The sequence below is a fragment of the Rosa rugosa genome, chromosome 6, assembly GCF_958449725.1.
Source record: "Rosa rugosa chromosome 6, drRosRugo1.1, whole genome shotgun sequence".
Classification (NCBI taxonomy): Eukaryota; Viridiplantae; Streptophyta; class Magnoliopsida; order Rosales; family Rosaceae; genus Rosa; species Rosa rugosa.
In genome coordinates this window covers 11740659-11752891 of record NC_084825.1, presented here as the reverse complement: position 1 = coordinate 11752891, position 12233 = coordinate 11740659, and the positions used below count along the sequence as shown (strand labels likewise).

At 38.6% G+C, this 12233-nt stretch overlaps 1 protein-coding gene across 1 annotated transcript; it reads left to right on the top strand.

Moving 5' to 3' along the window:
• The first annotated feature begins 6153 nt into the window (after nt 1–6153).
• On the top strand, nt 6154–7547 carry LOC133716226 (anthocyanidin 3-O-glucosyltransferase 5-like). Its single transcript, XM_062142944.1, has 2 exons — nt 6154–6520; nt 6568–7547. The coding sequence occupies exons 1-2, from the start codon at nt 6154–6156 to the stop codon at nt 7233–7235; spliced, it is 1035 nt and encodes a 344-aa protein (XP_061998928.1). The 3' UTR covers nt 7236–7547.
• Nucleotides 7548–12233: the final 4686 nt, after the last annotated feature.

Genomic DNA, 12233 nt, shown 5'->3' with positions numbered 1-12233 from the left:
AACTTAAAAAGGAAAAAAAATTAAAAAGGAACAAGAAAAAAAAAATAGCAAAAAAGAAATTAAAAAGGAAAAATAAAAAAGGAAAAAAAGAAATTAAAAAGCAAAAAAGAAATGAAAAAGAAAAAAGAAAAAAGGAAAAAAAGAAATTAAAAAGTAAAAAAAATGAAAAAAAAAAAAAAGAAATTAAAAAGGAAAAAGAAAAAAATGAAAAAAAAAATTAAAAAGGAAAAAGAAAAAAGAAAAAAAAAGAAATTAAAATGGAAAAAGGAAAAAAATAAAAATAAAAAAAGGAAAAATGAATTAAAAAGGAAAAAGAAAAAAGAAAAAAAAGAAATTAAAAAGGAAAAAAATAAATTAAAAAGGAAAAAAAAAGAAAGAAAAAAATAACTGAGGGGTATATTGGACATTTCACCCAAGGCATATTCCTAATTTCCCGCGGAAAGGACCTATTAGACGGAAATTGAGACCTCAGGGACTTTTCAGATTAAATTGGAATGTCAGGGACTGAAACGATGAGAGAGGCATAGTACAAGGACTAAACAGACTTTAGCCCTTCTTTCATTAAGGACGAAACTTTTCCCTTTTTGCTAAATAGTCCCTCCGGTTCTCTCTCTCTCTCGATCGAAAACCCTCAGACCCGGAACTATTCGACTGACCCGACCCGGACCCATCTCCGGCCTCCGGCGTCCTCCGGCCACGACCCGGCCCTCCTTGTGATCGCCGCAAGCCGCCCAGTCGCCTGGTGCCACTGTCTTGCACCACCGTTGCCCCCAAACCTGGATCGAAGCGACCCCAGGCGAAGTAACCGACCCGACCGGATCTCATCGACGCCGGCGTTGCACGGGCCGATCCTCCCCATTTTCGTGATCTCCTCCTTCCCCTGATCATCCTCATATCCTCCTTGCTTGACGATTTGGAGTGTGGAGTGAAAGATCACGAGTTGAAGATTTCGACGTCCCTGATTCAATCTGGAATCTGATCAGACGCACGAGATTAATCCAACTTCAACGCTTGATCTAGGACGATCTAGGCCGAACCAGGCTTAGCTCCAGGTATGAAAGTCGACCACCCTTTCATTTTGAACCAGTTTGTAGTTGGTCACTTTGCCATCTGAGGTGGTTGACCGGCGTTGACCGCCGCGTTGACCGCCCACTGACCACCGCTTGTGGCGGCGCATCAGACCATATTTCGAGTTTTCATTATCTAGGCGATGATCTATGCATCCATACGAGCGTTTTGATATATAACATGGTCATGTTAGAAAAAGTTGATAAATAGTGGATTTACGTTTTGACGTTACTATTTAACGTTTTTACGTTTATCTTCGGTTTACGATCTGTGAAGATCTGACCATCGGTTTTGCTTCAATTTTGGATATGTTGATCGTATGACTGTCCCGGTGACCTTGTGAGGTCATGGGCGAAGATCCGACCGTTGGATCTTCGTATAATTGAGAAATAGTGATTCGGAAGGCGATTCGTGAGAATCTGACCGTCGGATTTTCATATAATTTTGTGGAGATGTTAGTAAAGGCGATTCAGGAAGATCTGACCGTTGGATCTTCGTGATAATTTTGGAGGATGATCCTAAAGGCGATCCGTGAGGATCCGACCGTTGGATCATCATTAAATTCAGATCCGACCGTTGGATCATCGTTTAATTTGAATCTGAGCGTTGGATCGTCGTTTAATTACATATTTGAGTTGTTGGCTAAGTCAAGATCATTATTGGACTAGGTGATTGACGGTTTGAGTTGGTGGACGATTGTGGATCGTATTTTGAGCTGAATTGAAGACGCAGCGGGATTATCGAGGTGAGTAAACCTCACGTGGTTCATATTACGAACCCAATATATTTAATTGCTTTATTTTGCAATCATATGAACTATTGTTGGTGTATTAGACATTCCTGTGTGAATGTCTGTATATATATTATTACGTGAAATAATATGTATTGTTGGAGTTGTGTTGAGTTTATTGTTGAGAAACAATATATTGTGAGAGGTATTGAGTTTATTGTTGAGAAACAATATATTGTGAGAGGTGTTGAGTTTTATTGTTGAGGAACAATAAATTGTTGTGATCTGTGGATATCACTAGGTCACGAGGTGACCATGGCATCTATTAGTGAATCACGCTCTCGTACCGGGCTGGTGGTTATTAATAGTATTAAATCGTAATCACGTCTGTGGCCGGACGAGTGGTTACGTTCAGTTAGAGCTCTAGTCTGTCTGCCAAATGTGGAGTGACCTTATGAGTGAAATTGAGAGTAACTCATAAGTGTCAATATATATATGGTAACCTTATGAGGGAAATTGAGAGTAACTCATAAGGGTCTATATATATATATGAGTCTGTCTACCAAATGTTGGGAAATCTTATGAGCGAATTTGAGAGTAACTCATAAGTGTCTATATATATATATGAGAGTGAGGGATCTTATGAGCTAAATTGAGAGTAACTCATAAGTGTCTACATATATATATGAGAGTGAGTGATCTTATGAGCTAAATTGAGAGTAACTCATAAGTGTCTATATATATATATGAGAGTGAGAAAGTAACGTGGGTTTGTGGTAGTCTTGAAATCTAATAAATCAACAATTCTTTCTTGTTTACTCATACTGGCTGTAAAAAGCTTACCGGGTTTTGTGTTGTTGCAACTCCCGGTACACTATTCAAATTGTGTAGCGGGTAATCCTACAGGACAGGAGAACCAGGACGGTGATCGTGCGGTTAGAGCAATTGTTAGAGTTTTACAACAATTGTAAGTTGTGAGGTGTGTTATGCTCATTTGAGCTTTATAATATATTGTGAGAGTGAATTGTAATAATGAACTCGAAGTTTCGAGATTTGGTTTTTTTGTAATTGTAATTATTCAGGTTTCGGATTTGAATTTATTATTCAAAATTCGGGGCGTGACAGGTAGAATAATGACTAATAGAAAAAGCTCTTTTCTTCTGTTACAGTCACGTTGCAAAAGATTCACAGTACTCATCTGATCATAAAATGGAATGGGGCAGGCCATAAACTGATATATTCAGTTTAAGGATTATGATAGGAAACAACATAACTTATATATGCTCTACAAAATACGGAACATTGATGATAATCATGTTGGAGAATTTGGTCGATGGATGCTACTTCCGTCACCAGATTTCACCTCCTACAAGATCTCAAAAATACAATATATTAATAACAAATAATAATCATAATATTATTGTCATAATAAATTAAATAACAAGGATTATAGAACTTATCTCTTGGATTTATAGGCTTTCGAATGACACATTACTCGAAAAGAGTTTAAGGTTGAGGTGTGTAAACACTGCCCTTAAGAGTAGATTTCGCCCCTCGGAGACAATGTCTAGGTGTAGCAGGTTTGTGGCGCCCTACCCTCCAGGGTACAACAACCGTTAATCATTGTAAGCGTACACTCGCAAACTTGGATCCTAGAAATGCTTGATTTTTCCTTTGGCATTATGGAAGAGCAAGAACAAAGAACTCACTAGAAAAATGGCTACTGAGAGAAATATAGAAAATAATGAGTTTCATTGTGTGTGTAAGATCAGAAGTGATAGGTATATATAGTAGATGAAAAAGTTTAGAGATATTATGCAAATTTAATAAGATAATTATTGGAATATTGTAACTCCCGTAACCTTAATATGCCCTAATATTATGAACATAATGAATTAGTAATGTTTTAGCATAAATGTATAGTAAATAGTTTTTCAAAGCATTGGGAGTTACACAAAGTATTTTGAAATACACAATCAAAATTTCCAACAAATCAAGCCCACATTGAAAGTCACAGGCATGTACATCTCATTTCATTCATCTTGTGCAGAAGGCCATAGTTAGGATTTAGCTTATTACACACCTAACAGAAAGAACGAATAGATGCTGCAGAAGATCTTCAAAATGAGTATATTAAATGCTCATGTAATAAGATGTAGAGGTCGCATAAATCTAGAAGGTCTAGAGGCTTGACCAATCAGTCATTCAATTAGAATCAAAGATTGATGTTTAGATAACCAAGAAATCATTGAAGCTAATACTAAGTTTTGTCTTTTCGTAATATATGAGGGTAGGTGATGGCCTTCGTTCTAGGAACAAGACTCCAAAATTCTAGGCTTCTTCTGAGTGATTCACACGTCCAAGTTGTGAGGCGTTTTCCATAGCTGGGATTGATTCCTAGTCTGTCATCTCAAAATTCTTTATTATTGGTAAAACTGGACACTGTTGGGAACAATGGGGACAGACACGAATACATTAAAATTTCTCAAAAGTGATGGTTTCTATATAAGATAGGCATTATATCAACCCACCAAACGTACTGTCCCCTTTCTCTTCCTCTTTAAAGACGAATTACAAAAGAAATAGAAACTTACAAAAAAAAAAAAAAACTAAATAAAATCAAAGGACGTCCTGAAATATCGATTCCCAACTTGTATTTCATGCAGATAATGACATGAAGTTGTCGCAAAATTGTGCATCCAATTCTGTATAAAATGACAAACAATGCCTAACCATAAGTCAAGTTCCCAGATTTGGGTGCTCCAGCTGCTGGCATTCTTTTTGGAAAGAGTTTATTTACACCGAAGTGCCCAAATAAGGAAAAGTTAAGACATTAAAAACAAACAAGATACCAGAACTAAGCTTTCCGGAAAAGAAATGCTAGACTAGACTACATCTGAGTGAAGAACAAGAAATATGTCATGATCGAGTTTCAAGAAAATGAAAAACTAAAGGTTGTCCACATCTTCTAACTGAGAAATTACCCAGTTTGATAACACTCTGATGTCTAAACCTGGGTAAATTGATACAGGGCCTTTTAAGAACTAGAAACACTGGTCAAATGTTCACACCCTAACATGGTTTTAGATAATCAGTCTTTAGATAGTCCTACACACATAAAGAGAAATAAAAGACACTAAACATGATTATAAACTTTGAGGCTTAACCAGCATTAACATAATTGATCCAATCCTAACTTTTGTAATCTTCCATTTATAATTAATTCAAATTTTAATGTCAAATAATGAGGGCAGTAAGTCTAACTGGTGTTTGTGGTCTAAATCACAGAAACTATCAATTGTAAAGAATGACTACAAACTCTACAATGTATAAATCACTGATAAGGCTTGTAAGAAGTAAGTGAAGCACTACCTTCTTCGCATTCATTTCCATCGGCATTCACCGCAGCCGGTCTTAAAATATCCATCAAATTCACAACCAGATCATCAACACAAGAGATGTTGAGCACTCTCATGTGATTATTCTTGTCCTCCACTAACGGCACATAAAGCTTCTTCCTCACTTGCGCATCACCATCTTCACACAACACAAGCTACTACTTTCATCACAAAGGGTCAATTTTCTAAAACACAAATATCCAAAGGGAAGATAGTACTTGTTATATTATGTAGTTATGATCTTCATCAATATATATGGTTCACTGCGCAGCAACAAAACATTCTCAAGAGTCCAAACAATGCAATGTCCAGTTCAGAAATGAAGGAGCATATATTTAACATAACAATAAACCTCAGCAGTGTTGTGCCAATGTAAAGTAATCTAACCAACAATGATAAAAGAACATTGTCATACTAAACAACTGCGCACTGACCAACTGATCAGTGCATTTCTTACTATTCAAAACTTACATTTAGCTTTCTTGGACCACTAGTTAAAATTAATCAAGGGAGCTAGAAATCTGATTACTGATCACCTCATCATTATCAACAAGTTCAAAACTTTAACAATTACCATGTGCTGAAAGTACTCGCACTGCACAATAGACAATCCCAATCGTCTATTAATTTTACTAAAATAGTTTGACTAGAGGAGGCAAGGGGAGAGAGAGAGAGAGAGAGACATATTTTTGGTTTTTTTTTTTTTTTTTTTTCACTCAGCTAATAGTCTTCGTTGTACCGTCTTTATCACTGTTGCTGTTTCCACAGGCATGGTTCATGCTGTCTATATATGATATTCATTTTAATCCATATGCATAACATGTTCTGATGCTATCTTGAATACTTGAGATCTGTTATCTATAAACAGCCGGAGTTTGTATAGCTTTCAAGTTATGACTTCCTTGGAGGACATGAGCTCAAAAGCATTTGTGCTGCTAGTACGTACCCAGCCCCGGCATGGGACATCTCATCCCCTTCTTGGAGCTCGCCAACTGCCTCATCGCGCATCACAATTTCCACGCCACAGTTGTCGTCATTTCATCCAACACTTCTCCTAAACAATCCCAGGTCATCCAATCCGCCATGACCCCGAAACTTTTCGACATCATTGAGATTCCACCACTAGACACCTTCGGCCAAGTCAACGCCGCTGGTTCAGTCTTCACACAGCTCCCGGCCATTATGCTTGATGCCCGGTCCTCTCTCCGGTCCGCCATCTCGGCCATGGACTTCAAGCCGGCAGCCATGATCGTGGATCTTTTCTGCACCGCTGTTCTTCCCGTGGTCGATGAGTTCCACATGCTCAAGTATGTAAGAGTCTCGTGTGCTTGGCCCCTGGCCTTGCCCTGCTTTTATACGCTCCTATTCTAGATAAGGAGGTGGAAGGAGAATACTTGGATAAAAAAGAACCGCTCAAGATCCCAGGTTGCAAGCCTGTTCGACCGGAAGATGTTAAGCCCATGATGAACAGAAAAGATCCCAAATACGAGTCCTTCATACGTATTGGGGTAGAGATAGCCGAGATGAGTGATGGGATTTTGGTTAACACTTGGGAAGATCTGGAGTCAATGAGTCTTAGACCCATGAAAGAGGATCCAAAGTGGAAGCAGATCCTTAAGGTTCCGGTCCATACTTTCGGTCCCATGATTAGGCAGGCAGGGAGCTCCACTCCGAGGAGCGAGGTGTTGGGTTGGCTGGACATGCAGCCCAATGCCTCTGTGATTTACATTTCTTTTGGGAGTGGTGGGGTTCTGTTGGCTGATCAAATTACTGAGATGGCTTGGGGTATAGAGCTTAGCGCTCAGAGATTTATATGGGTAGTCCATCCACCAAGCAAAGATGGTGACAAAGGCAATGACATTTCAGACTACTTGCCTGAAGGGTTCATGGCTCGGACTCGTGACAAGGGTCTAGTGGTCACCACTTGGGCTCCTCAGGTGGAAATCTTGGCTCATTCATCAGTCGGATGGTTCTTGTCACACTGTGGTTGGAACTCGTCGCTGGAGAGTATACTGAATGGTGTGCCAATGATCACATGACCACTCTATGCCGAGCAGAAAATGATTGCCATGTTTTTCATGGAGGAGCTGAAGGTGGCGATTCAACCTAAAGTTCTGCCGGCAAAGAGGATAGTAAGGAGGGAGGAGATTGAGATGATGGTGAGGAAGATTGTGGACGAGAAAGAAGGAGATGAAATGAGGGCAAGAGCTAAAGAGCTGAAAAAGAGTGGGGAAGCAGCTTTGAGTGAAGGTGGGTCTTCGTTCAACACACTCTGCATTGGCAAAGCTCTGCCAGCACAACTCGCAACATCAGAAAGTTGGTAGTGCGTTGACATAAAACTATCAAGACCCGTCGCACCGAACACCAAATCTAGTTACGCGACTTACGTACTGTTGTTAACATTTGTGTGTTTAAATTTACATTTCAAAATCATTTCATTTCATGTTGCGTTTTGCCTGTTCAATTAGCTAAAGATGAAGATAAAACTATTCCACTGTATATTTTAAGGTCATCAATGGCTACTTTAGCAAGCAACTAATAATACCATCCTAGATACATGGCCCCGCTTCGCTGCAACTTTTATAGTTGATTAATTTAGCTGCATTAATGTATAGTAATTAGGTTGCTTTTGATAGAAGTTGCAAAGATATTTGTCTACATTCATTACAAAAAAAAAATTGAACAACAAAAGGAAACCTTTTAATCAAAGTCTAAGCATTAGTAGCATATATAGGGGAGCTACTCTTCCCCTGGAGCTTGCTATATGGTTTTGTAAGACCTCGGAAATTTGTTATTAATTCCTAAATGTTTCCTGGGATTAATAAGGTGTTCGCTTGTACGATTTCGTGGCTCGAGGGTGGAGTAGAATTATTTTCGGATGAATAATTATTCGAAGTGCACGTTTTAGGGGGTTACGAAGTTTGACTTTTTATACGTTTAGATTCTGTGAGAACTTTCTTCACGGAAATTGTAGAGCGCGTCGATATGAGTTCGTCGACATGTGGAACGTGAAAATCGGAGTTCGTATGAAGAAGTTATGAGTGATTGAAATTTGGGGAAATTTCTATAAATAGGAGAAAATTCCGGATTTTTCATTAAATCCCAAATTCTTCCCTTTTTATATTTTCCTCCCCCAAACTCTCCGTTCTCTCTCCTCCGTGCAACCCTCAGACCCGACAGGTTTCGTCCGACCCGACCCGGGCGAAACGCTCTCCTCCGGCGTCCTTCAGCCCCGGACCCAACACTTCCCGTGGTAGTCTCACCGAGCTCAGCCGACCCCCGAGGTTGCCTTGCCCAGCCGCTGCCCCTGTTGCGAGATCGAAGCCACCCAGCCACCTCTCGGCTGACCCGGACGGATTTCCGACTTCCGGCGACCTCCCGGCGGATTTCTTCCAATTTTTGGGATCTTCTCTTCCTCCTGATCATCCCCATACAGGCCTTGCATCAAGATTTGAGGTGTAGAGCGCTAGATCAAGGTTTGACTTTTTCGATGGTCCTGATTCGATTTAGAATATGATCAGACCCATGAGATTAATCCAACTTCCAAGCTTGATCTAGGACGATCTAGACCGAATCTCACTTAGCTCCAGGTATGAAGGTGGCTCATCTCTTCATTTTGAACATGTTTGTAGTTGACGACTTTTGCATCGGAGGTGGTTGACTCGGCGTTGACCACCGCCGTTGACCGCCTGCTGACCCGTCGCTTGTGGCGGCGCGTCAGACCATATTTTTGTGTTCTGTTTTCAGTTTATGCATTTACGCATCGATACGGTCGTTTTAATATATTATAAGGTTATTTTGGAGAAAGTTGATGCATGTTAGGGATTTAGGGTTTTCGATTCGTTTCGGTTTTTTATCCGTGAGGATCCGGCCGTTCGATCAACTTGTAGTTTTGATTTGTTGATCGTATAAGTGTTCCGATGACTTTGTGTGGTCACGGATGAGGATCCAACCGTTGGATCGTCGTTTAAGTGTGTTTATTGAATCGGTTGCTAAGTTAAGGTCGTACTTGTTTAGGTGATTGATGGTTTGAGTTGGCGGACGATTGTGAATCGTATCTTGGCTGTTAGAGAAGATGCAGCAGGATTTGGAGGTGAGTAAATCTCACGGTGTTTCGGTCGATAAATTAGTTATGTTTAATTTAGTAGATTTAATTGTTAGTATGCAAAATCATATTTATCAAAATAAATTATTTGTTTTAAAATATATGAACTTGATCGACAACGGTTCATGGGTAAGTTAAAACATGGTTTTGATATAAAATGATTTTCAAGTAGTTAATTTGTAAAACTATAGTTGGTATTAGTGGTCATTCCTGCGTGAATGACTACGTATATATATATATATATATATATATATATATATATATATATATATATATTTACTTGGAATATATATATTGGATGGTGTGACATTGGTGAAGTAATGATTGAGAGTTGATTGGATTATTATTTTGTGCATTTACTCTTTTCAGGAATGCAATATATCATGTGATTGATTGATGTGATAGTGTTAAAGAGTGTGGTGTGTTGAGTTGTGGGACTTTATAAATATTTTCGGATCTACGGATCTGGTGTCACAGTGGTGACTGAGGCAAGTTTATCGGGAACCACACCTTTGGCCGGGTTAGTGGTTACGATCAGTTAGAGCTCTAGTCTGTCTGCCTTTGTACTGCATGAGAGTGACGCGTTGGGTTACTTGCGGCCCATGAGTACGTACTGCATGGGAGTGACGCGTTGGGTCACTTGAGGACCATGAGTACACGTGTTTTTAAAAGAGAGTTCGGGTGGGTTCTTTCTTTTATTGTCCAAGAGGGACTTGATTTTCATATTATGAGTGAGTAGGGATAGTATGATTTTTTATCACTTTTGTGATGTATGTTACCTTGAGGGGGTAAGGATGTCGAATTTTGAAAACGAGTCATGTTGTGAGATGATTTATTTGGAGTTGATGGGTGATCATCTACTCTGGTGTTGATGGGTGATCATTGACTCTAGTGTGAGTTGTTTGACTTCTTCATTTATTTTCCTTTTCCTTCTAATTGTTGAATTTTATGTAATCTCCTGAACTAAGTTATATGCAGGGATTACTGTCTTTTGAATTGTTTGTTTTAATGTAATCTCCTGAACTAAGTTATATGCAGGGATTACCGCTTTTTGTATTGTTTGTTTTAATGTAAATTCCTGAACTAAACTCTATGCATGGATTTATATGATTTCTATTGTTTGTTTTTAATGTGATCTCCTGAACTAAGTTTCTATGCAGGGATTACTGATTTTATTTAATTCAATTGTAAGTGCGGTTGTGGTTTGAGACTTGTAGTGAGTTGTGAATGAGTTGTGAGGTCATCGTTTTGACAAATGCTTTATGTTGAGGGGAAGTGAATGTGATTTGTCGTTGAGATGATATGATATGATATGAACTTGATGTTTGGTTGTGTTTTGTGAAATTAAATATTGTTGCTTTAATTCATCTCACGAATTGAGAAATTATAAGCATGCGTGACGTGAGTCACTTTAATTGAGTTTACTCATACGGGCTTAAAAGCTTACCGGGTTTGTTTTGTTCAATTCCGGTGCACTATTCTATGGTGTAGGATTTATTGTGCAGGTTAGAATATCGAGTGATTATTATTAAAGCTGAGGTGTATGTTCGATGGCGTGGACGTGGAAGGGTGCTCTTAGTTTTAAGTCTTCCGCTGGGTAGTGAGTTGTGGTGGGTGTGTTTACTTATTGAATTGTTATTCAGTTTGATTTGTAAACTATCTGTAATGTAATATGTGACTCTAAAGAACGAGTCAGTATTGACATTGTGAGCTCAGTTTGTTTTTTGCTTAGTTTAAATGAAAAATTTTCTATGTGTGTTTTCTTGTGTTTGTTCTCGCGTTTCGGATTTGAATTTTCTTTATTCAAAATTCGGGGCGTGACAGGTTTCCTCTGCCAGCAAGGATATTCCAATTTTGCATCAAGATGTTGATTTTTTTTTTCACCGCATCTTGGTCCATGATCATAGTACTGGAAGCTCTATTGGCTTGGTGCATGAGATCCTCTGTATTTGAAAAATTGAAAGCCAGAAAAAGTATTGATTCACTATTTCAACCAAATGACTAAGTTTCAAATTAAACAACCAAAGTAAACACTAACATAGAAATCAATCAAATCAGTACCCCCAAAACTAATAATCTAACTCCCAAATTCCAACAAACAATTGATCAGTTGAAAACTATAAAAGAAAAAAGAAAAAAAAGAGATAAAGAAAAACAACACTAAAATCTGTTAAGAAGCAGTCGAATGTGGGAGAAAAAGAAAAACCAATACCTGGAATCCAAGAGATTTCACATTATACATAAATTACTCATGTTCAAGATCCCTTAAAGCACAGAGAAAGAAAAAAGCAATTAGATAGGAAATCCCAAAATCAATGGAAAACGAAACCCTATCATCATCCAATGAACAATTAGGCTCACGCCAAATAAGGACTTTCATACCCGAATTTGATTTTCCTCTATTGCTCATTCTAGGTTTGATTTCCCTTGTTGTCTCTTTTTGGATTGGGTTTCTTATTTTCTATAAACTGACAGGGATAAATACACGATGAAACAATCTCTGCTCTGAAACTACCATAACGTCCAAATATTCTGAGATCGTGCGTGTGGCAGTTTTTCATATTGACGAAGTAGCTTTTCCTTTGTTTCTCTCATTGTAGGTTTGAAACTTAGATGGTAGTGTTTCATAGAGTTTTACAGTCACGCCCATTGAAACCATTATTATTATTTTTTTGAATAAAGGGTGGTGCGGCTGCCCTCAAGCCTTGATTAATGAAACTGTCGAATACAAGGGGGGGACATTGAGCCTAAACCCCTGATTACAATACGCACTGAGAGAACATCCTGAAATACTATCATGAGTCTCCACTAAACAACTGTATTCAACTAAGCACCAACTAGCAAAGATCGCTCTACTGGCGACTCTATTTGCTTTGACACAGGTCACACAGCGGTGACACAACGGAAAGATAACTCGATCTGCAACTCGATT